Source organism: Carcharodon carcharias, chromosome 5 (assembly GCF_017639515.1).
Source record: "Carcharodon carcharias isolate sCarCar2 chromosome 5, sCarCar2.pri, whole genome shotgun sequence".
Taxonomy (NCBI): domain Eukaryota; kingdom Metazoa; phylum Chordata; class Chondrichthyes; order Lamniformes; family Lamnidae; genus Carcharodon; species Carcharodon carcharias.
Window position 1 is genome coordinate 17,556,299 of NC_054471.1, and position 21,956 is coordinate 17,578,254.

Below are 21,956 nucleotides of genomic sequence, written 5' to 3' on the forward strand. Positions count from 1 at the left end.
CTGTATTCCTCTGGACAACCAGGGGTTCTTGACTTGGCAGTACCACTCTTATCTTAGTAGGGGACATGTCTACTTTGTACAATTAGGATCTTGCTTTTTAGTGCTTCCCACTGGTTTTCCACTGTTTTATCCTCCAACAGTGCTATCCAGTCCACCTCAGCCAAGTCCCTTCTCATTTCTGCAAAATTTGCCTTCCCCCGGTTCAAGACTTTTACTTCTGCCTTATCTCTGTCCTTTCCCATGGTAATGCTAAATCTAAGTGAATTGTGATCACTGTCCCCGCTGTCGCCAACTGTCACTTCATCCACTTGCCCTTCTTCGTTCCCCAAGACTAGGCCTAGAATTGCATCTCCTCTGGTTGGGTTTGTCACTAATTGGTTGAAAAAATTTTCCTGGACACACTGCAAGAATTTTTCTCCCTCCCTGCCCTTTATATTGGTTGAATCCCAGTTGATATTAGGATAGTTGAAGTCTCCTACTATTATTGCCCTCTTGTTCTTACAAGCCGAAATTTGCCTACATATTTGTTCTCCTATCTCCCTTTCACTATTTGGGGTTCTGTATTATATTCCCAGTAGTGTGACTGCCCCTTTTTTATTTCTAAGCTCAATGCATAAAGCCTCGTTTGTTGACCCATTTAGTACATCATCCCTTCTCACAACTGGAATTGATTCTTTAACCATTAATGCTACCCTCCCCCTCCTTTTTTATCTCCTACTCTATTGTATCTGAAGACTCTATAACCAGGGATATTAAGCTGCCAGTTTTGTCCCTCCTTTAGCCAGTTCTCCGTTATAGCAATGACGTCCTGCTGCCTTGTATCTACCTGTTCCCTTAACTACCTTGTTTGTAATACTCCTTGCATTGAAGTATAAACAGTTTAACCCCGTCAATTTCCCTTGCTGCACACTTTGTAAACTTTGCTTCCCCTGTAGCTCCATGTCTATCACAACGTCCCTAGCTAATGTTCTACCTCCATTTTTCTGATCTGAATCTGACCTATCTGATCCTTTTCCTGGGATCCCATCTCCCCCACCACACTAGTTTAAATACTCCACAACAGAACTAGCAAAAGCCCCTGCAAGGACACTGGTCCCAGCTCTGCCTGGGTGCAGCCCAGTTTGTACAGGTCCCACCTTCCCTAGAACCGGTCCAAGTGCCTCAAGAATTTGAATCCCTCCCGGCTACACCATCTCTCCAGTCACGTGTTCATTTGGTCTGTCCTCTTATTCTTGCTCCCGCTAGCATGTGGAACTGAGAGTAATCCTGAGATGACTATATTTGAGGTCCTGCATTTTAATTTATCACCTAACTTCCTGTACTGAGCTTGCAGCTCCTTATCCCTTAGTTTAACTATGTCATTGGTACCAATGTGTACCACGACCACTGGCTCTTTACCTTCCCTCCCCAGAATGTCCTGCAGCCGCTCCGTGACATCCTGGACCCTGGCACCAGGGAGGCAACATACCACCCTTGATTCACGTTTGCGGCCATAGAAGTGTCTGTTTGTGTCCTTAACTATCGAATCCCCTATCACTATAGCCCTGCCACTTGTTTTCTTCCTGCCCCTCTGAGCAGCAGAGCCACCCATGGTGCCGTGAACTTGGCTGTTGCTGCTTTCCCCTGATAGGCCACCCCCCGCAACAGTATCCAAAGCAGTATATCTGTTAGAGAGGGGGATGACCACAGGACTCCTGCACTACCCTTCTGAGTCTTTTACTGTTCCTGATGGTCACCCATTCCCTTTCTGCCTGTGTAATCTTCACCTGTGGTGTGATCGCCTCGCTAAACATGTTATCCATGACTTGCTCAGCATCATGGATGCTCCACAATGGGTCCACCCGCAGCTCCAGCTCCGAAACCCGGTTAGCTAGAAGCTGCATTTGGACACACCTTCCGCACACATGGTCACCAGGGACGCTGCAAGCGTCCTTCATTTCCCACATCCTGCAGGAGGAGCATATCATGGGTCTGAGTTCTCCTGCCATGACGTCCTTCTCGATTAAGCTAGGTACTCCCTTAAAAAATACGCTAGCTCGGTGCCTTATTTATGTTAGCTATGAACTGTGTTTCTTGACTAATTATACTTGTACAGTACTACTCTATACTTTTTTTTTTTAGTTCCCATCTCAGTATTAAGGAATGAATAACTTTAATAGATTGAAAAAAAAACTCACCAGGATTTACTCACCAATCAGCTGCTTTTTTAAAAAATCCACTTTCAGAAGAGTGTCCCTCGCAGGTCTGGTGCACTCCTGAAATGGTCTCCTTCTGTGCTGTAAATGTCTATGAGTCTATGAGAATTTTGGACGATGACAACCAATGCATCACCTCCTTTAGTACCCTGCCAAGTAGATTATAAGGCCCGGGGAATTCATTGGCTTTCAGTCCGATTAATTTCTCCAGCACTATTGTTTTAGTAATACTCATTTCCTTCACTTCCTCCTTTTCACTAGACCCTTGGTTCCCTTGTATTTCTGGGAAGTTATTTGTGTCTTCCTCCATGAAGACAGAACTAAAGTAGTTGTTTAATTGCTTTGCCATTTCTTGCTCCCCATTATAAATTCTCCTGTTTCGGACTGTAAAGGACCTACATTTGTCCTCACTATCTTGCTGTTTTTACACATTTATGGCAGCTATTATAGTCCGCTTTTATGTTCCTTGCAAGTTTACTCTCATACTCTATTTTTCCCCTTGTCATGAAAATATAATAATTTTCATAATATTCTTGTGATTTATTGTAAAGGTAGATTAATGGTGGGCTTTGGATTAGTTTTTCTGTGTGGATGTATGTGTGTGGGGGATTTAATTGAATTGGAGACAGCTGGTTTGGAGCTTTTGAGTTATCAAAAGGGAAGCTAGGTTTGAAATGCTAAATATGGAAAAAAGGCTGATGTTTTAGAATGTGAGCTGGGAGGAAAATTTGCATTTTAGATAAATTAGAGTAGTTTGAATTTCAAAGAGATGGTAGGGTGTTATACCTAGCTAAAAGAAGCTAAGCCAAAAAATGTGTTTATTTTTCCCAAAGATTACTGATAATCTGAGTACTATGAAGGATTTATATTATGAGAAAAGTAAAGTTGCAAAAACATATTGGAACAATGGAATTTACATTAAAAAGGGAGAAATATGTACAAATGGAGATGAGGCTATGGGCCAAGCGCTGGTAAATGGGATTAGGTAGGTAGGTCAGGTGTTTCTCATGTGTCGGTGCAGACTCGATGAGCCGAAGGGCCTCTTCTGCACTGTGTGATTCTGTGATCCTGTGATTCTGTAAGGGAGAAGGCATTCTAAGATCAAGTTAGGAAAACTTCCAACACCTGTGTTTCAAGTTGCTGTCTACAAGAGCCAAAGCTAAGTAAACTTACTTTGAATATCACTATCCAGGGTCTTGTGTGCTTTGCCTGGGTCTGTTGAAATTTATTTGTTTTTGCTGTTGTCTTAACGGAGTTATAGCCAGGAGCCAGATTAATTAGGGGATTTAGGAGTTATTATAGTAGTAATTTGTAGACCTATGCATGTGCCTAAAATCTTTTTTTTTATTAATAAATGTTTAATTTAGTTTCATAAAACACTTCTAAGTCTTGGTGAACTTCTTACTACTGAATTCATCTCGCATGCATTTTCATTCAGGCACGCATCTCGAAATAAAATACAAATTGCAAAACAGTTGTGGCAGCTGTTTCAAGTTTCCATCTGGGATTTGAGCAGCTTAGCATTTACATAGAAACATAGAAACTGGGAGCAGGAGTAGGCCATCCGCCATTCAATATGATCATGACTGATCCTCTATCTCAAATCCATGGGGAAAATTTTCCCCCTGTTGGGGGCGGGTGTGCGGGGGGGGGGGGGGGGGGGGGGGCGGGGTTGTGTGGGGGCGGGTGCAAATCCGATGGATGCCCCTCATCAGGTCCGCACCGCCAATTTATGTAGGCAGGCAATTTGAGGGACACACTGGGTGACGTGCGCCCAAAAGTGTTGAGTGCTCCCTGCCTGGGCGGGGGGATTCCTTGAGTCTGGGCCTGCGCTCTTTCATGCATGCGCATGAAAGAGCGCAGAAATCTCCCTGAGGCACCTCTGTGCCTCAGGGAGATTAGTTTAAGTTTTGAAAAGCTGAATAAAGGAAGGAAAAATTTTAAGACATGTGCCCTCATGTGACAGTGGCATGTCAATTAATCATGGATGACTTTAATCTCCATATAGACTGGGCAAACCAAATTAGCAATAATAGTGTGACAGATGAATTCCTGGAGTGTATACGTGAAGGGTTTTTTTAGACTAGTACGTCGAGGAACCAATTAGGGAACGGGCTATCCTAGTTGTGGTATTGTGCAATAAGAAGCAATTAATTAATAATCTTCTTGTGTGGGGTCCTTTATAGTGACCATAACATGATTGAATTCTTCATTAGGATGGAAAGCTAAGTAGCCTGGTCGAAACTAGGGTCCTAAATCTAAACAAAGGAAACTATGAAGGTACGGGGTATGACTTTGCTAAGATAGATTGGGGAACTTCATTAAAAGACATGACGGTGGATAGGTAATGGCTAATATTTAAGGAACAAATGTATGCATTTCAACAGTTCCTTTCTGGTGCAAAAACACAACAGGAAAAGCAGCCCAACCATGGCTTACAAAAGAAATTAATGGTAGTATTAGATCCAAAGAAGAGTCATATAAAGTTGCTAGAAAAAGTAGCAAGCCGGGGGATTGGGAGCAGTTTAGAATTCAGCAAAGGAGGACCAAGAGATTGATTAAGAGGAGAAAAATAGAGTATGAGAGTAAACTTGCAAGGAACATAAAAGCAGACTGTAAAAGCTAATATAAGAATGTTAAAATAAAAAGATTAGTGAAGAGAAATGTAGGCTCCTTACAGTCTGAAACAGGAGAATTTGAAGAATATTAAGCTGGATAAGTCCCCAGGGCCAGATGGGATCTACCCCAGAGCGCTAAGGGAGACAAGGGAGGAGATTGCTGGGACTTGACAGAAATCTTTGTACCCTCACTGGCTACGGGTGAGGTCCCAGAGGATTGGAGAATGGCCAATGTCGTTCCATTGTTTAAGAAGAGTAGCAGGGATAATCCAGGAAATTACAGACCGGTGAGCCTTCCGTCAGTGGTAGGGAAATTATTTGAGAAGATTCTTCGTGACAGGATTTGCTACCATTTGGAAATAAATGGGCATATTAGTGAGAGGCAGCATGGTTTTGTGAAGGGGAGGTCATGTCTCACTAACTTGATCGAGTTTTTTGAGCAAGTGACAAAAATAATCGACGATGGAAGGGCAGTTGATGTTATCTACATGGATTTCAGTAAGGCCTTTGACAAGGTCCCTCATGGCATACTGGTACAGAAGGTAAAGTCGCATGGAATCAGAGGTGAGCTGGCAAGATGGATGCAGAATTGGCTTGGAATTGGATAGAAGACAGAGGGTAGCAGTGGAAGGGTGCTTTTCTGAATGGAGAGCTGTGACTAGTGGTGTTCCACAGGGTTCAGTGCTGGGACCTTTGCTGTTTGTAGTATACGTAAATGATTTGGAGGAAAATGTAACTGGGCTAATTAGTAAGTTTGCAGACGACACTAAGGTTGGAGGAGTTGCAGATAGTGAAGAGGATTGTCAAAGGATACAACGAGATATAGATCGGTTGGAGACTTGGGCGGAGAAATGGCAGATGGAGTTTAATTAAACGACATGACAGTGGATAGGTAATGGCTAATATTTAAGGAACAGGTAATGCATTTTGGAAGGTCTAATACAGGCAGGAATTATACAGTAAATGGCAGAACCCTTAAGGGCATTGACAGGCAGAGGGATCTGGGTGTACAGATCCACATGTCACTGAAAGTGGCAACACAGGTGGATAAGGTAGTCAGGAAGCCATATGGCATGCCTGCCTTCATCGGCAGGGGTATTGAGTATAAAAGCTGGGAAGTCACGCTGCAGCTGTATAGATCCTTGGTTAGGCCACACTTGGAATAATGCGTGCAATTCTAGTCGCCATATTACCAGAAGGATATGGAGGCGTCGGAGAGGGTGCAGAGGAGGTTTACCAGGATGCTGCCTGGTCTGGAGATTATTAGCTATGAGGAGAGGTTGGAGAAACTCGGATTGTTCTCACTAGAACCTCGGAGATTGAGGGGCGACTTGATAGAAGTTTACAAAATTATGAGTGGCATGGACAGAGTAGATAGTCGGAAGCTTTTTCCCAGGCTGGAAGAGTCAATTACTAGGGGACATAGATTTAAGGTGAGAGGAGAAAACTTTAGAGAAGATGTGCAGGGCAAGTTTTTTACGCAGTGGATAGTGATTGTCTGGAATTCGCTGCCAGAGGAGGTGGTGGAAGCAGGTATGATAGAGGTGTTTAAGAGGCAGCTTGACAAATACATGAATAGGATGGGAATAGAGGGATACAAGCCCCGGAAGTACAAAATGTTTTAGCTTGACAGGCAATATGATCGGCGCAGGCTTGGAGGGCCGAAGGGCCTGTTCCTGTGCTGTACTTTCCTTTGTTTCTTTGAACTAAAAAATGTTATTCAATTTACAAATACTTCATGAAACCTCATCCAACTTGTGGATGAGGTTCCATGAAAAATGCGAAGGTTGCCTGGGCTCTTAGCCTGCCTGCCAATGTTAAGGTTGGACGGGCAGCTCACTTTATTGGTTTAATTAGTTTTTAAATGGCCTTAATAGGCCTTTGACAGTGTGGCCCCACCCCCGCTTGCTGACCTGAAAATTCTGCCCCATATATCCACTTTCTCTCCATACCCCTTGATGCCCCTAATATCCAAAAATGTATCTATTTCTTTCTTGAATATACTCAGTGACCACGCCTCCACAGCCTTCTGTGGTCGGGAATTCCATAGGTTGACCACCCTCTGAGTGAAGAAATATTTCCTTATCTCAGTCCTAAATGGCCTGTCCTGTGTCCTGAGACTGTGACACCAGTTTCTAGGCTCCCCAACCAAGGGAAACATACTCCCTGCATCCAACCTGTCTAGCCCTACTAGGATTTTACAAGTTTCAATCAGATCCCTTCTCATTCTTCGAAACTCAGTGAATATAGGCCGAGTCGAACCATTCGCTCCTCATATGACAGTCCTGCCATCCCTGGTATCTGCTTAGTGAACCTTTGTTGCACTCCCTCTACGAGAAGCCTATCCTTTCTAAGGTAGAGAGACCAAAAGCGCATGCAATACTCCAGGTGTGGTCTCACCAAGGCCCTGTATAACTGCAGTAAGACATCCTTCCGTCTAAACTCAAATCCTCTTGCAATGAAGGCCAACATACCATTTGCCTTCCTGATTGTTTGCTGCACCTGCTCATTTACTTTCATTCACTGGTGTACAAGGACACCCAGATCCTTTTGTGCATTCGCATTTCCGAATATATCACCGTTTAAATAATAGAAACTTAGAGAATAGGAGCAGGAGTAGGCCATTCGGCCCTTTGAGCCTGCTCCACCATTCATCATGATCATGGCTGATCATCCAACTCAATAGCCTGCTCCTGTTTCCTCCCCATATACTTTGATCCCTTTCTCACCAAGAGCTATATCTAACTCCTTCTTGAAAACATTCATTTTGGCCTCAACAACTTTCTGTGATAACGAATTCCATGGGCTCACCACTCTCTGGGTGAAGAAATTTCTCCTCACCACAGTCTTAAATGGTCTACCCCATATCCTCAGACTGTGACCCCTGGTTCTGGACTCCCCCACTATCGGGAACATCCTTCCTGCATCTGCCCAGTTTAGTCCTGTTAGAATTTTATAGGTTTCGATGAGATCCCCCCTCATTCATATGAACTCCAGCGAATATAATCCTAATCGACTCAATCTCTCCTCATATGTCAGTCCCACCATGCCAGGAATCAGTTTGGTAAACCTTCGCTGCACTCCCTGTATAGCATCAACATCCTTCCTCAGGTAAGGAGACCAAAACTGCACACAATATTCCAGGTTGGTCTCACCAATGCCCTGAATAATTGCATGAAGATATGCCTGTTCCTGTACTCGAGTCCTCTCACTGTGAAGGCCAACATACCATTTGCCTTCTTTACTGCCTGCTGCACCTGCATGCTTACCTTCAGCATCTGGTTTACGAGGACACCCAGGTCTCGTTGCATATTCCCCTCTCTCAATTTAAAGCCATTCAGATAATAACCTGCCTTCCTGTTTTTGCTACCAAAATGGATAACCTCACATTTATCCACATTATACTGCATCTGCCATGCATTTGCCCACTCACTGAGCTTGTCCAAATCACACTGAAGCATCTCTGCATCCTCCTCACAGCTCACCCTCCCAGCCAGCTTTGTGTCATCTTCAAATTTGGAGATATTACATTTAGCTTCCTCATCTAAGTCATTAATATATATTGTGAATAGCTGGGGTCCCAGCACCAATCCCTGCGGTACCCCACTCGTCACTGCCTGCCATTCGGAAAAAGACCCGTTTATTCCTACTCTTTGTTACCTGTCTGCCAACCAGTTTTCTATCCATCTCAATACACTACCCCCAATCGCATGCACTTTAATTTTACACACTAATCTCTTATGTGGGACTTTGTCTAAAGCCTTCTGAAAGTCCAAATAAATCACATCCACTGGCTCCCCCTCATCAACTCTATTAGCTGCATCCTCGAAAAATTCCAATAGATTTGTCAAGCATGATTTCCCTTTCGTAAATCCATGCTGACTCTGTCCAATTCTGCCACTGTTTCCAAGCGCTCAGCTATTAAATCTTTTATAATGGACTCTAGAATTTTCCCCAATCCCAATGTCAGGCTGACTGGCCTATAATTCCGTTTTCTCTCTACCCGCCTTGTTAAATAGTGGGGTTACATTAGCTACCTTCTAATCTGATGGAACTGTTCCCAAGTCTATAGAATCTTGGAAGATGACCACCAATGCATCCACTATTTCTCGGGCCACTTCCTTAAGTACTCTGGAATGGAGATTATTGGCCCTGGGGATTTATCGGCCTTCAATCCTATCAATTTCCCCAACACCGTTTCCCTACTAATATTGTTTTCTTTCAGTTCCACCCTCTCACTAAACCCTGTGTTCCCCAACATTTCTGGTGTGTTATTAATGTCCTCCTTTGTGAAGACAGAACCAAAATATGTATCTAGCTGGTCAGCCATTTCTTTGTTCCCAATATAAATTCCCCTGTTTCTGACTGTAAGGGACCTACATTTGTCTTCACTAATCTTTTTCTCTTTACTTACCTATTGAAACTTGTACAGTCAGTTTTTATGTTCCCTGTAAGCTTACTGTCATTCTCTATTTTCCCCTTCTTAATCAGTCCCTTGATCCTCCTTTGCTGAGTTCTAAAGTGCTCCCAATCCTCAGGTCTGCTGGTTTTTCTGGCCAATTTGTATGCCTCTTCCTTGGATCTAATACTATCTGTAATTTCCCTTGTAAGCCATAGTTTGGCCACATTTCCTGTTTTACTTTTGTGCCAGGCAGGAATAAAAAATTGTTACATTTCACCCAAGCGCTCTTTGAATATTTGCCATTGCCTATCTGCCGTCATCCCTTTAAGTAACCTTTCCCATTCCATCATAGCCAACTCATGCCTCATACCATCGTAGTTTCCTTTATTAAGATTCAGAACCCTTGTCTCAGAATCAACTACGTCACTCTCCATTTTGATGAAGAATTCTATCATATTATGGTCGCTCATCCCCAAGGGGCCTCACACAACTAGATTGCCAATTATTCCTTTCTCATTACACAATACCTGGTCTAGGATGGCCTGTTCTCTAGTTGGTTCCTCAACGTATTGGTCCAGAAAACCATCCCGTATACACTCCAGGAATTCCTCCTCTACGGTATTGTTACTAATTTGATTTGCCCAATCTGTATGCATATTAAAGTCACCCATAATTAAAGATGTTCTTTTATTGCATGCGTCTCTAATTTCCTGCTTGATGCCATTCCCAACATCACCACTACAGTTTGGGGTTCTATATACAACCCCCACTAACGTTTTTCTGCCCCTTAGTGTTTCTCAGTTCCAGCCATACCAATTCCACATTGTCAGAGCTAATATCTTTCCTCACTATTGCGTTAATTTCTTCGTTAACCAGCAATGCAACTCCACCACCTTTTCTTTTTTGTCTGTCCTTCCCAAATACCGAATACCCCTGGACGTTCGGTTCCCACCCCTGGTCACCCTGCAGCCATGACTCTGTAATCCCGACTATATCATACCTGTATATATCTATTTGCATGGTTAATTCATCCACTTTATTGCGAATACTCCTCGCGTTAAGGCACAAAGTCTTCAGGCTTGTAATTTTAACATTACTTGTCCCTTTCCCACTATTTTTCACTGAGGCCCTGTTTGATTCTTGCCCTTGATTTCTCTGCCTATCACTTTTCTTATTCCTCTTTCTGTCTTTTGTTCTTGTCCTTGATTCCCCCTCCTCTGACTCCTTGCAATGGCTCCCATCCCTCTGCCATTTTAGCTTAAACCCTCCCCAATCACTCTAGCAAATATTTCCCTTAGGACATCAGTCCTGGTCTTGCCCAGATGTAACCCATCCAGTTTGTACTGGTCCCACCTCCCCCAGAACCGGTCCCAATGTCCCAGGAATCTGAAACTCTCCCCCTTACTACATCTCTTAAGCCATGTATTCATCTGATATTTCCTGTTATTTCTACTCTGCCTAGCACGTGGCATTGGTAGTAATCCTGATATCACTACCCTTGAAGTCCTACTTTTCACCTTACTTCCAAACTCCCTATATTCTGCTTTTAGGACCTCATTCCTTTTTTTACCTATGTCATTTGTACCAATGTGTACCACGACCACTTCAGAATATCCTGTAGCCACTCTGAAACATCCTTTATCCTAGCACCAGGGAGGCAACTTATCATCCTGGAATCTCGAATGCGGGCACAGAAACACCTATCTATTCCCCTCACAATTGAATCCCGTATAACTATTGCTTTCCCATACTTTTAACTCTTCCACCCCCCCCCACCACCCGGAGAAGAAGAGCCAACGTGGTGCAACGAATTTGGCTGTTGATGCTTTCCCCTCAGAGGCCATTCTCCTCAACGGTATCCAAAGCGGTATATCTGTTTTGCAGGTGAATAGCCACAGGAGATTCCTGCGCTACCTGCCTAGTCCTCTTGCTCTGCCTGGTGGTCACTCATTCCTTTACTGCCTGTGGACTCTTAGCCTGCGGTGTGACCACCTTTCTATACGTGCTATCTAGGATACTCTTTGCCTCATGGATGCTCCACAGTGTCCCCAGCCACCGCTCCTGCTCTGAAATCCTGGCTTCCAGGAGCTGCAGCTGGAGGCACCTCCTGCACACATGCTGGCCCTGGGCACTGAAAATGTTCCCGGCTTCCCCCATAGAGCAGCAGGAGCACACCATGGCTTTGAGCTCTCCTGCCATAACTTACTCCTTTAAATTAAATTTAACTTTTTGGAAGACACTTAGTATCAATTACTTTAGGGCCCTTCTTCCCTGTTCCTCGTTGTTACAGAATATGGCCCTTACAAATGATGAACCACAAAATAAGACCTTGAAAACTATATGCAATAAAAGTAGTAAATACTTACCCGACCGTACTCACGGTACTCAAAGGATCACCTTGTTCCCTCCTCACCAAACTCCAAAGCAGCACTCCAGTGCAGACTGTGATGCTGACTGCAGGACACTCTTCCCAGAATTCCTCACGGCGATGCTGACTGCAGGATACTCTTCCTAGACTGCTTCACAGTGATGCTGACTGCAGGACACTCTTCCCAGGCTGCTTCACAGTGATGCTGACTGTAGGACACTCTTCCCAGACTGCTTCACTACAATGCTGACTGCAGGACACTCTTCACAGACTGCTTCACAGCAATGCTGACTGCAGGACACTCTTTGCAGACCCTGCCTTTCTGTTCTTCACATCGAAGCGTATAACTTCACATTTATCCACGTTATACTGCATCAGCCATGACTTTGCCCACACACACACACAACTTGTCTAAGTCACCCTGAAGCCTCCTTGCATCCTCCTCACAACTCACAACCCCGCCCAGTTTAATGCTGTCAGTAAATTTGGAAATATTGCATTTGGTCCCCTCATCCAAGTCATCCATATATATTGTGAATAGCTGAGGCCCTGATCCCTATAGTACTGTTCACCGCCTACCACCAGGAAAAAGACCCAATCATTTCCACTCTCTGTTTCCAGTCTGTTAGCCAATTCTCAATCCTGCCAGCATATTACCGCCAATCTGATGTGCTTTCATTTTGCTCACTAGCCTTTTATGTGGGACCTTATCAAAGGGCATTTTTGAAATCCAAATACACCACATCTACCGGTTCTCCCTTATCCATTCTACTAGTTACACCCTCAAAAAACCCCAGTAGATTAGTTAAGCATGATTTCCCTTTCATAAACGCATGCTGACTTTGTCTAACCCCGTTAATGCTTTCCAAGTGTTCTGTTACCACGTCTTTTATAATAGGCTCTAGCATTTTCCCCACTACTGATGTTAAGCTAACTGGCCTGTAATTTTCTGTTTTTTCTCTCCCTCCTATATTAAATAGTGGGGTTACATTTTCCACCCTCCAACCTGTAGTAACTGCTCCAGAGTCTATAGAATTTTGGAAGATGACCACCAATGCATTCAATATTTCCAGGGCCATTTCCTTTAGTACTCTGGGATGTAGGCTATCAGGCCCTTGGGATTTTTCAGCCTTTAATCCCATTAATTTCTCTAGCACCATTTTTTTTACTAATACTGATTTTCTTCATTTCCTCCCTCTTACAAGCCCCTTGGCTCTCTAACATTTCTGGGAAATTATTTGTGTCCTCTTTTGTGAAGGCAGAACCAAAATATGTATTCGATTCTTCTGCCATTTCTTTGTTCCCCATTATAATTTCCCCTGTTTCTGACTGTAAGGGACCTACATTTGTCTTCACTAATCTTCTTCTCTTTACATATTTATAGACGCTTTTACAGTCAGTTTTTATGTTCCTTACAAGTTTACTTTCATACTCCATTTCCCCCTTCTTGATCAATCATTTTGTCCACTTTTGCAGGATTCTAAACTGCTCTCAATCCTCAGGCTTGCTGCTTTTTTGGCAAATTTATATGTCTCCTCTTTGGATCTAATACTATCCCTAATTTCTTTTGTAAGCCATGTTTGAGCCACCTTTCCTGTTTTATTTTTGCGCCAGATAGAAATGAATAATTGTTGTAATTCATGCATATACTCCTTAAATATTAGCCATTGCCTATCCACTGCCAACCCTTTTAGTAAGATTCCTCAATCCATCATTGCCGACTCATGCCTCATACCCTGGTAGTTCCCTTTATTTATATTCTGGACCCTAGTTTCAGATTCAACCTCTTCACTCTCCATCCTCATGAAAGTTCTATCATTTTATGGTCACTTTTCCCCAAGGAACCCCACACAACAAGATTGTTAATTAATCCTTTCTCATTGCACAATACCCAGTTTAGGATAGCCTGCTGTCTAGTTGATTCATCAGTATATTGGTCTAAAAAACCATCACATACACACTCCAGGAAATCCTCCTCCACAGTTTTATTGCCAGTTTGGTTTGTCCAATCTTTGTTTAGATTAACGTCACTCTATATGCAACTTAAAGCCATCCGCTATGTCATTACACCCTCTTAATCAATCTCTTGGTCCTCCTTTGCTGAATTCTAAACAGCTCCCAATCCTCAGGCTTACTACTTTTTCGAGCAATTTTATATGACTCCTCTTTGGATCTAATACTATCCTTAATTTCTTTTGTTAGCCATGGTTGGACCACTTTTCCTGTTGTGGTTTTGCACTAGAAAGGGATGTATAACTGTTGCAATGCATACATTTGTTTCTTAAATGTTAGCCATTGCCTATCCACCATCATGCCTTTTAATGAAGCTCCCCAATCTACCTTATGCAACACACAACTTATACCTTCGTAGTTTTATTTCTTTAGATTTAATACCCTAGTCTCAGATCAGACTTTCTACCTAATCACTTTCCTTCACTTTCCATCCTAATGAAGAGTCCAACATGTTATGGTCACTGTTCCCTAAAGGATCCCACACAAGATTATTAATTAACCCTTTTTCATTGCACAAGACCAATCTAGGATAACCTGTTTGCTAGTCATTTCCTCAACATACTGGTCTAAAAAACCTTCTCGGGCACATTGCAGGAATTCATCTTCCACAGCATTATTGCTAATCTATATGTAGATTAAAGTCACCCATGATTACTGCAGTACCCTTGTTACATGCATCTCTAATTTTCTGTTTAATGCAGTCTCCTACCTTATCACTACTGTTTGGAGGCCTATAGACAACTCTCACTAATGTTTTCCACTCCTTGTTGCTTCTTACCTCCACCCACACTGATTCTACATCTAGATTTTCTGAGCCAGTCTCCTCTCTCACTATCACACTGATTTCATCCTTAACTAACAGCGCCATGCCACCTCCTTTTTCTTTTGGCCTGTCCTTCCTAAATATCGAGTACCTTTAGATATTCAGTTCCCAGCCTTGGTCACTCTGCAGCCATGTCTCCATAATCGCAATCAAAACATACCCGTTTATATCTATTTGCGCTGTTGATTCATCTAACTTATTGCAAATGCTCTATGCATTCAGATAGAGTGCCTTTAAGACTTGTCTTTTTAACATTTTTGCACATCATTTTTTATACTATTGCCCTATTTGCTACTAGTCCCTGTTTCCTCTAGCTTCTGCTTTTGCTTTCTACTTTTCTGTCTTTCATTCCTATCTTTGTTTCCCTCTCTTTTATTTCCCTGCTTGGGTTCCCATCCCCCTGACAGTCTAGTTTAAACACTCCCCCACAGTATTAGCAAATACCCCTCCGATGATGTTGGTCCCGATCCTGCTGGGGTGCAACCCATCCAGTTTGTGCAGGTCACATCTTCAACCTATCAGTCCCAATGCCTCAGGAATCTAAATCGCTCCCTTTGGGGAGTCAGGAGGTGAGTTATCCACTGCAGGATTCCGAGCCTCTGACCTGCTGCTGTTGCCACGGTATTTATATGGCTAATCCAGCTCAGTTTCTGGTTAATTCCAACCCCCAGGATGTTGATAGTGGGGGATTCAGCAATGATAATGCCATTGAATGTCAAGGGATGATGGTTAGATTCTTTCTTGTTGGAGATGGTCATTGTCTGGCACTTATGTGATGCATCGACTTTGGACCCCATGAAGTCTCATTGCATCAGGTCAAACATAGGCAAGGAAACCTCCTGCTGATTACCACGTATGGCCCTCCCTCAGCTGATGAATCAGTGCTCCTCCATGTTGAACATCACTTGGAGGGAGAACTGAAGGTGGCAAGGTTATAGCATGTACTCTAGGTGAGGGACTTCAATATCCATCATCAAGAATGGCTCAGTAGCACCACTACTTACTGAACTGGCTGAGTGCTAAAGGACATAGTTGCTAGACTGGGTCTGTGGCAGATGGTGAGGGAACTAACAAGAAGGAAAAACATATCTGATCTCATCCTCATCAACCTGCCTGGCGCAGATCCACCTGTACATGACAGTATCGGTGGGAATGACTACCAAACAGTCATTGCAGAGATGAAGTCCCACCTTCACATTGAGGATAGCTTTCATCGTGCTGTTTGGTACTACCACCGTGCTAAATGGGATAGATTTTGAACAGATCTAGCAACTCAAGACTGGGCATCTATGAGGCTGTGGGCCATCAGCAGCATCCGAAATGTACTCAAATACAATCTGTAACCTCATCACCCAACATATCCCCCACTCTACTATTACCATCAAGCCAGGGGATCAACCCTGGTTCAATGAACAGTGCAGGAGGAAATGCCAGGAGCAGCACCAGGCATACCTAAAAGCCAGCAAAGCCCATATCCCGTGAATGAATTAAAAAAAAACAGAGACAGATAATAAATGCTGGCCTTGCCAGTGACACCTACATCTCATGAATGAATTAAAAAATTACAGTTGCTCCCATTACAATTAATACAAACTCTTAAAAATCCTTTTTAAACATTCTTAAAAATAATTATAGATTGTACAGAGCTTGTGAAGAAATGTGCTAACGAAAAAGCTCCCAACCTCGTGGATTCAATGCAGTGATGCCAGCTGCTGTTCAAGCTCTGAAACTTGTATGTATTTTCACTGCTGCAGATTGTGCTTGAGACGTATGAAGGTGCTTCCTCAGAACGCACCTTTGATTCCTCGGCCTCCTTCCATTTCATATCCTCCTTCACTATTGAAGGATCTGTGGGAGGTGAAAGACATGAATTAGAACTAGCATTAATGTCAACATTGTGCAGAAATTCACATTTCAGTTAGTGGTGACAGCAATTCAATGTTATTGATTGCTATGTGCCAAGTGGCAGTCTGTTATCTATTTCTGCAACTAGGTAGCTGTGAGACCCCGATCTCTGCATTGCCCATGGACTTCAGAACCCTGCTGATCTCCAAGACCTCTTCCCCTGTGGTGGCCAGGATGGCTTTTACTGAGTGGCCAACCTCAGTTCTCTACATCTCCCTGGAGTTGTGCATTATACCCTCTTTTCCTGCATGGAGAGAAAGCAGAGAGTTGAAACTGCACTTAGATGAGGATGAGTTTAAGTGCAGGATGTTCCAACATGGATATGAGGAATTAGCTCAAGAGAGAATAATGAGTGGAGTTTGCACTGTGTGTTGACCAGTGGAGTATTGTGCATTCGAACGCTGAAGATGTCAGAGTGCCTTGCGAATGGCTCACTATTCACATATCCTGCCCTCATGAGGTCATTGAACCTCGTGGCAGTGAGTACAGCTACAAGGGACACATTTCTGCTGCTCACTGCTTCTGCCACTTCCATACCACTTGAGCTGTTGAATCTGGCCTCCTCCGACCTTCCCAGGCCTTTTTTTCCATTTTTGTCCTTCCTGAAACCTGAAGAACCAATGTAGAATTCAGCCGTTCTGACCTCAGCCGAGGTCCCTTTTAGTAGAAATCCAATACAATTCCTTCTTCAGTCTTTCAGGGTTGAGGATGACTTGTTTCCACATCATTTTGGTGGGTTTTGAGATGGCTGATAAGTCCAATCTGGCTGATAAGTCTGTGATCCGCAGGCGCCGTCACATGTGGGGCAGGTGGCAATTTGGGATCAGTTATATGACACATGTCAAGAGTGTGATTGAACACTCTCCACTTGCCTGGATAAGTGCAGCTCCCACAACGCTCAAGAAGCTTGACACCATCCAGGACAAAGCAGCTTGCTTGATTAGCACCCCATCCACAAACATCCACTCCTTCCACCACCAACGTACAGTGGCAGCCATGTGTGCCATCTACAAGATGCACTGCAGGAACTCACCAAGGCTCCTTAGACAGCACCTTCCAAAACCACAACCGCTACCACCTAGACAGGTGGGAACACCATCACCTGGCAATTACCCTCCAAGCCACTGACCACTCTGACTTAGAAACATATTGCCGTTCCTTCACTGTCACTGGGTCAAAATCCTGGAACTCCCTCCCTAACAACACCACCCACACCACATGGACTGCAACAGTTCAAAAAGGCGGCTCACCTCCACCTTCTCAAGACCAGTTAGGGATGGGCAATAAATACTAGCCTAGCCAGGGAGGCCCAAATTCCCTGAATGAATAGAAAAACTGAGTTGCTCGGAGGTTTGTGCACCAACATCTTGACTTTCCTTTAGCATTTTCCCAGCATCGTCTCCCTGTGTTTGGTGCCTTCCCGAATCAACCTTTCTCTATATTGTTCAGACACAAACCTGGGACTTCCATGAGTAAACAGGATGTTCAATCTCTTCAGGGATGCACTGAGGACACCCATACAGCGTTTCCGCTGACCTCCCGAGAGTCTCCTGTTACGGCCAAGTTCCAGTGGAGCAGTTACCTCAGGAGTATTGTTTCAGGCAAATGGGTCACGTCCTGCAAGGCAGAGCTGGGTCCGAGTGATTAGCACCTCGATGTTGGGCATGTTGGCTTGGGAGAGGATGCTGTGGTTGGATTGCATTTATTGCCACTGGATTTGGAGTATCTTGTGATGGTACTTCTCCAATGCTTTGAGGTGCATGCTGTATGTTGTCCAAGCCTCCGAAGCATGGGGATCATTGCTGTCTGGTAAACCTTGACTTTAGTCTTGGATTTGAGATCGTGGACCTCAAATACTCTTTCTTTCAGTTGGCCGAAGGCTGAGTTGGGACTCTGGAGATGATGATGAATTTTGTCAGCTATGTCTGCCTTCATTGAGAGGTGATAGGTACAAGTTGTCATTGCACCTGCAATGTGATTGGTTGACAAACCTGGAAATGCATGCACGCCATGACTGAGTTAAACAACATTGGCAAAGCCTGCTTCACAGAGAAATAGGTTCCTCACCAAATGCTGCAACTCCCCTCCATCCTCTCCCCTTGCAAATTTGTCAGCTTCATTATAATTTTGCCTTTTGTATTCAAATCTGTGCACCAAATTTTAGGAAAGATGTTGCAGTTTTGGAGTGGATGCAAAGGAGATTCCCAGGGATGAGGGACTTCAGCTATGTAGAAAAGCTGCGATTGTTAAGAAGGTTAAGGGATATTTATTAAGAGATGTTCCAAATTATGTACAGTTTTCGTGGAGTAAATAAGGGCAGTTTGGTTCTACTGACAACAGGATCCTTAACCAGAGGGCTTAGAATTAAGACAATTGGCCAAAGGACCAATGGAGAGGTGAGGACATTTTTTTTGATGTCAGAAGTTGTTATCATCTGCAGTGCATTGCCTGAAAGGAGTGGAAGCAGACTGAATGACTTTCCTGTCCTCTATGATTCTATATTTTCTTAAGGTACAAGAACAAGTCTTGAAAAAGCTGTCGTGCTGAAGAGCGAGAAGGTTGAGATTTCTCAGCTGCTTTCATACGAGCAAGTAAAAGCTGCAGTGTCAAACCCAGAAACGATTTTACAGCTTGAAAATTTACTTTTGATGTGGCACAATCAACTAGAACAGGTCTGTGTTTAATGAAATAATAAATTTAACAAGATTAATTTTTCATTTTCCCCTTTATGCACCACAGAAATACCTGTGTTATCCAGAGATGATCTTATATTGCTATTTGTCAGTTTGCTTTGTCTTATAAGTAATGTTTCAAACTTATATTCTGATTTCCCATCTAAGTCTTGACTTTGTAAATCTGATGTCATGCTGACCCAATTGTACTTGCAACCCCAGGTCGTGGGTGAGCCTTAAAGATTTTTTACAACATAAGCTTTGCCTCTCATTTGACTGCTACAGGAAGAGCTTTATCAGTGATCTTAACCTGCAGAGCATTTCTCTGTGGATCACAAATCTGGCAAGGGAAGGACTCTTAAAGGACTTCACCTCAACAAAAACTTGTAGCTGAAATTTTGCTGTTCATAGGATCCCACATGAAACCGTTGAGCAGCCCTTTGTTGCTAAAGAATTGGAGTTTCTGATCAAAAAGATTTTCTCCTTTTGGTTGGAGTTTCTGATCAAAAGGTTTGCTCCTTTTGGGACTAACGTCCAACTTTTGGTCACGTGGCTCCTTCATACTTGGCTGAAATAAGGAAATGGACCACTATTATCAGGAACAAAGTTAAGGTATTTGTACGTAGTACTTCTTAGAATCTTGGTAATGCCAGGGATTAGGAGCTTCTGTTGAATTTAACAGTATGAGGTCATTATAACTTTTAACTCTATTTCCCACCTGGCAGCTAAGAAGTTTGAGAAGCTTCTACACAAAAAAAAGGATAAGAATGCAGGGGTCTAGATGCATGATAAAGCTGTGCCAGTTTGTTGCTTTGTAGGCAGCACATCAACTTTGTGTTACCTGTTGTTCTCTTGATTACTGTGCACAGCTAGCACATGCTACATTGTCCATTGGCTGCATCTTAAATGAGAGGCGCATTGTAGCTGCAGGAGTCTTTTCAAAAGAAGTGTCCTGGGAAAGAGTGATAAATGGCTGATTGTGCTAGACACTGTCCACTAAGGTTTTGATATTCTGCACTGGAGGTCTTGATGGAAGCAGTGGAACTTAGGAGAGAAGTCTTGGAAAAGGAGGTCTTCAAGTCTCTTACTTAGGACGCTGTGGGAAGACATAATATTAGAGGTCATTGTCAGAAGAGCTCCTCCTCAAACTTGGATTCAGTCCATGGAGAATTTCAATTATTTCATGAGTTCATCTTCAAATGGTATATCCTAGCAAATGCACCAATAGCTGCAACCACTGCTCAGCTCACTGCACCTCATCACTCACCTACCAACAATCTCCAATTGCTCACCAGTGTGGGGCCAATGTGCCCCTCGGTTCTCCGATGCCTGCCTTGTTGCCCTCTTCGAAGAGGTGTTAAAATATCGGGAGGTGTTATTTCCGGAGGATGGGAGGAGGAGGGCCCCCCACGTGACCAGGCAGGCATGCTAGGAAGTGGCGGAGGCTATAAGCTCTCAAGATGCTGTACGGTGCACAGGAACACAGTGCCGTAAGTGCTTCAATGATTTATTGCGCTCTGGAAGGGTGAGCACCATGTGGGCCTTGGTCATTTTACCCAGCAGGTAGCCTTAGCCTTTGAGGCCCCCCCCATGTCTTATTGTTGTTACTGCATTGGGCATTTGGCGCACGCTGGGTGGGCAAACAGATAATGACCATGCTTACTTCAGCCTTAGTGGTTGAGGAGAAGATGGGTTCTCCCCACAGCATATGTTGGTGTTTGTCACATTTGAGTAGTCTGGGGGCAACCTGCAGGGGAGCTAGACACATACTCATAACTCCAACACATGTCTTATTGATGGTGATGAGATGGTGGAAGGGGAGCCTCAAGGTGTCATGGCCAAGAGCCATCTGCTGGCCTTGGTGCCGCATCTAGTTGCACCTCCTTGCCATGGGCGCTAAGACCAGTGTATTATTCAATTTGATGGACGGCGAATGTGTCCAAGGTGTCCGTTGGGGGAGGGGGTTGGGACCAGCCGTACTATCTTCTGGGGACTGATCACCAGTAACGTTGACAGGAGCTGTTGGAGGCCTCAGATTGGCCACTGTGGTTGGGGTGCGGCTTGTGCGTGCAGAGTACATGAGAAATCAGCCCCAATAAATCCCCTTCTCTGTTCCGTAGGCAAAACCAAACACAATCTCAGGGAACGCCAGAGGACTGGTGGTGGGCATGCCATGTGCCAGCACCTCACCACCTACGAGGAGCAGGCCATAGAGCTGGGGAGAAGGCAGGCGGCCAGGGTGGCAGATGGTGGTGAGGCTGGGGTGCAGTGGCCAGGTGCTTGATGGCCATAGTCCCATCCACTCTGTCTCCCCACCATCCAAAGCACTGATGATTGCTGCAATCGTTAATGCTGCAACACTGCTCATTCACAGACTGATACAGTCAGACGTGTGGGTCAGCTGTACTATCTTCTGGGGACTGATCACCAGTAGTGTGGACAGGAGCTGCTGGAGGCTTCAGATGGGCCACTGTGGTTGGGGTGCGGCGTGTGCATGCAGAGTACATGAGCGATCAGCCCCAATAAATGCTCTTCTCTGTTCTGCAGGCAAAAACAGAGAACAATAGCCAGGAGTGTCTGCAAACTGGTGGCGGGCACGCCGTGCTGCAGCACCTCGCCACTTATGAGGAGCAGGCCATGGAGCTGGGGAGGAGGCAGGCGCCAGATTGGCAGGTGTCGGCGAGGCTGGGGTGCAACGGCCAGGTATTTGAGGACCACAGTCCCATCCACTCTGTCTCCCCACCATCCAAAGCACTGATGATTGCTGCAATCATCATGAATGCAGCAACACTGCTCATTCACAGACTGATACAGTCATACACAAAGATCCCTCGGCCCCTTGAGAATGCGCATCTCTAGCACCTTCCAAAGTCGCCTTATCCCATTTGTGACCACTATCCCCATGGCCTAACATGCCATGGCATTGCTGCTGCACATCCAAAGACTTATATCATCTTAGG

General features: G+C 44.2%; 1 protein-coding gene across 1 annotated transcript in view; it reads left to right on the forward strand.

Annotated features, from left to right (window-relative positions):
• The window catches only part of LOC121278118 (dynein heavy chain 8, axonemal-like), a 2,067,071-nt gene that overhangs the window by 163,046 nt on the left and 1,882,069 nt on the right, over nucleotides 1-21,956 (forward strand). The window contains 1 exon segment of the mRNA XM_041188205.1: nucleotides 18,836-18,996. Coding sequence (XP_041044139.1) covers nucleotides 18,836-18,996 — 161 coding nt within the window.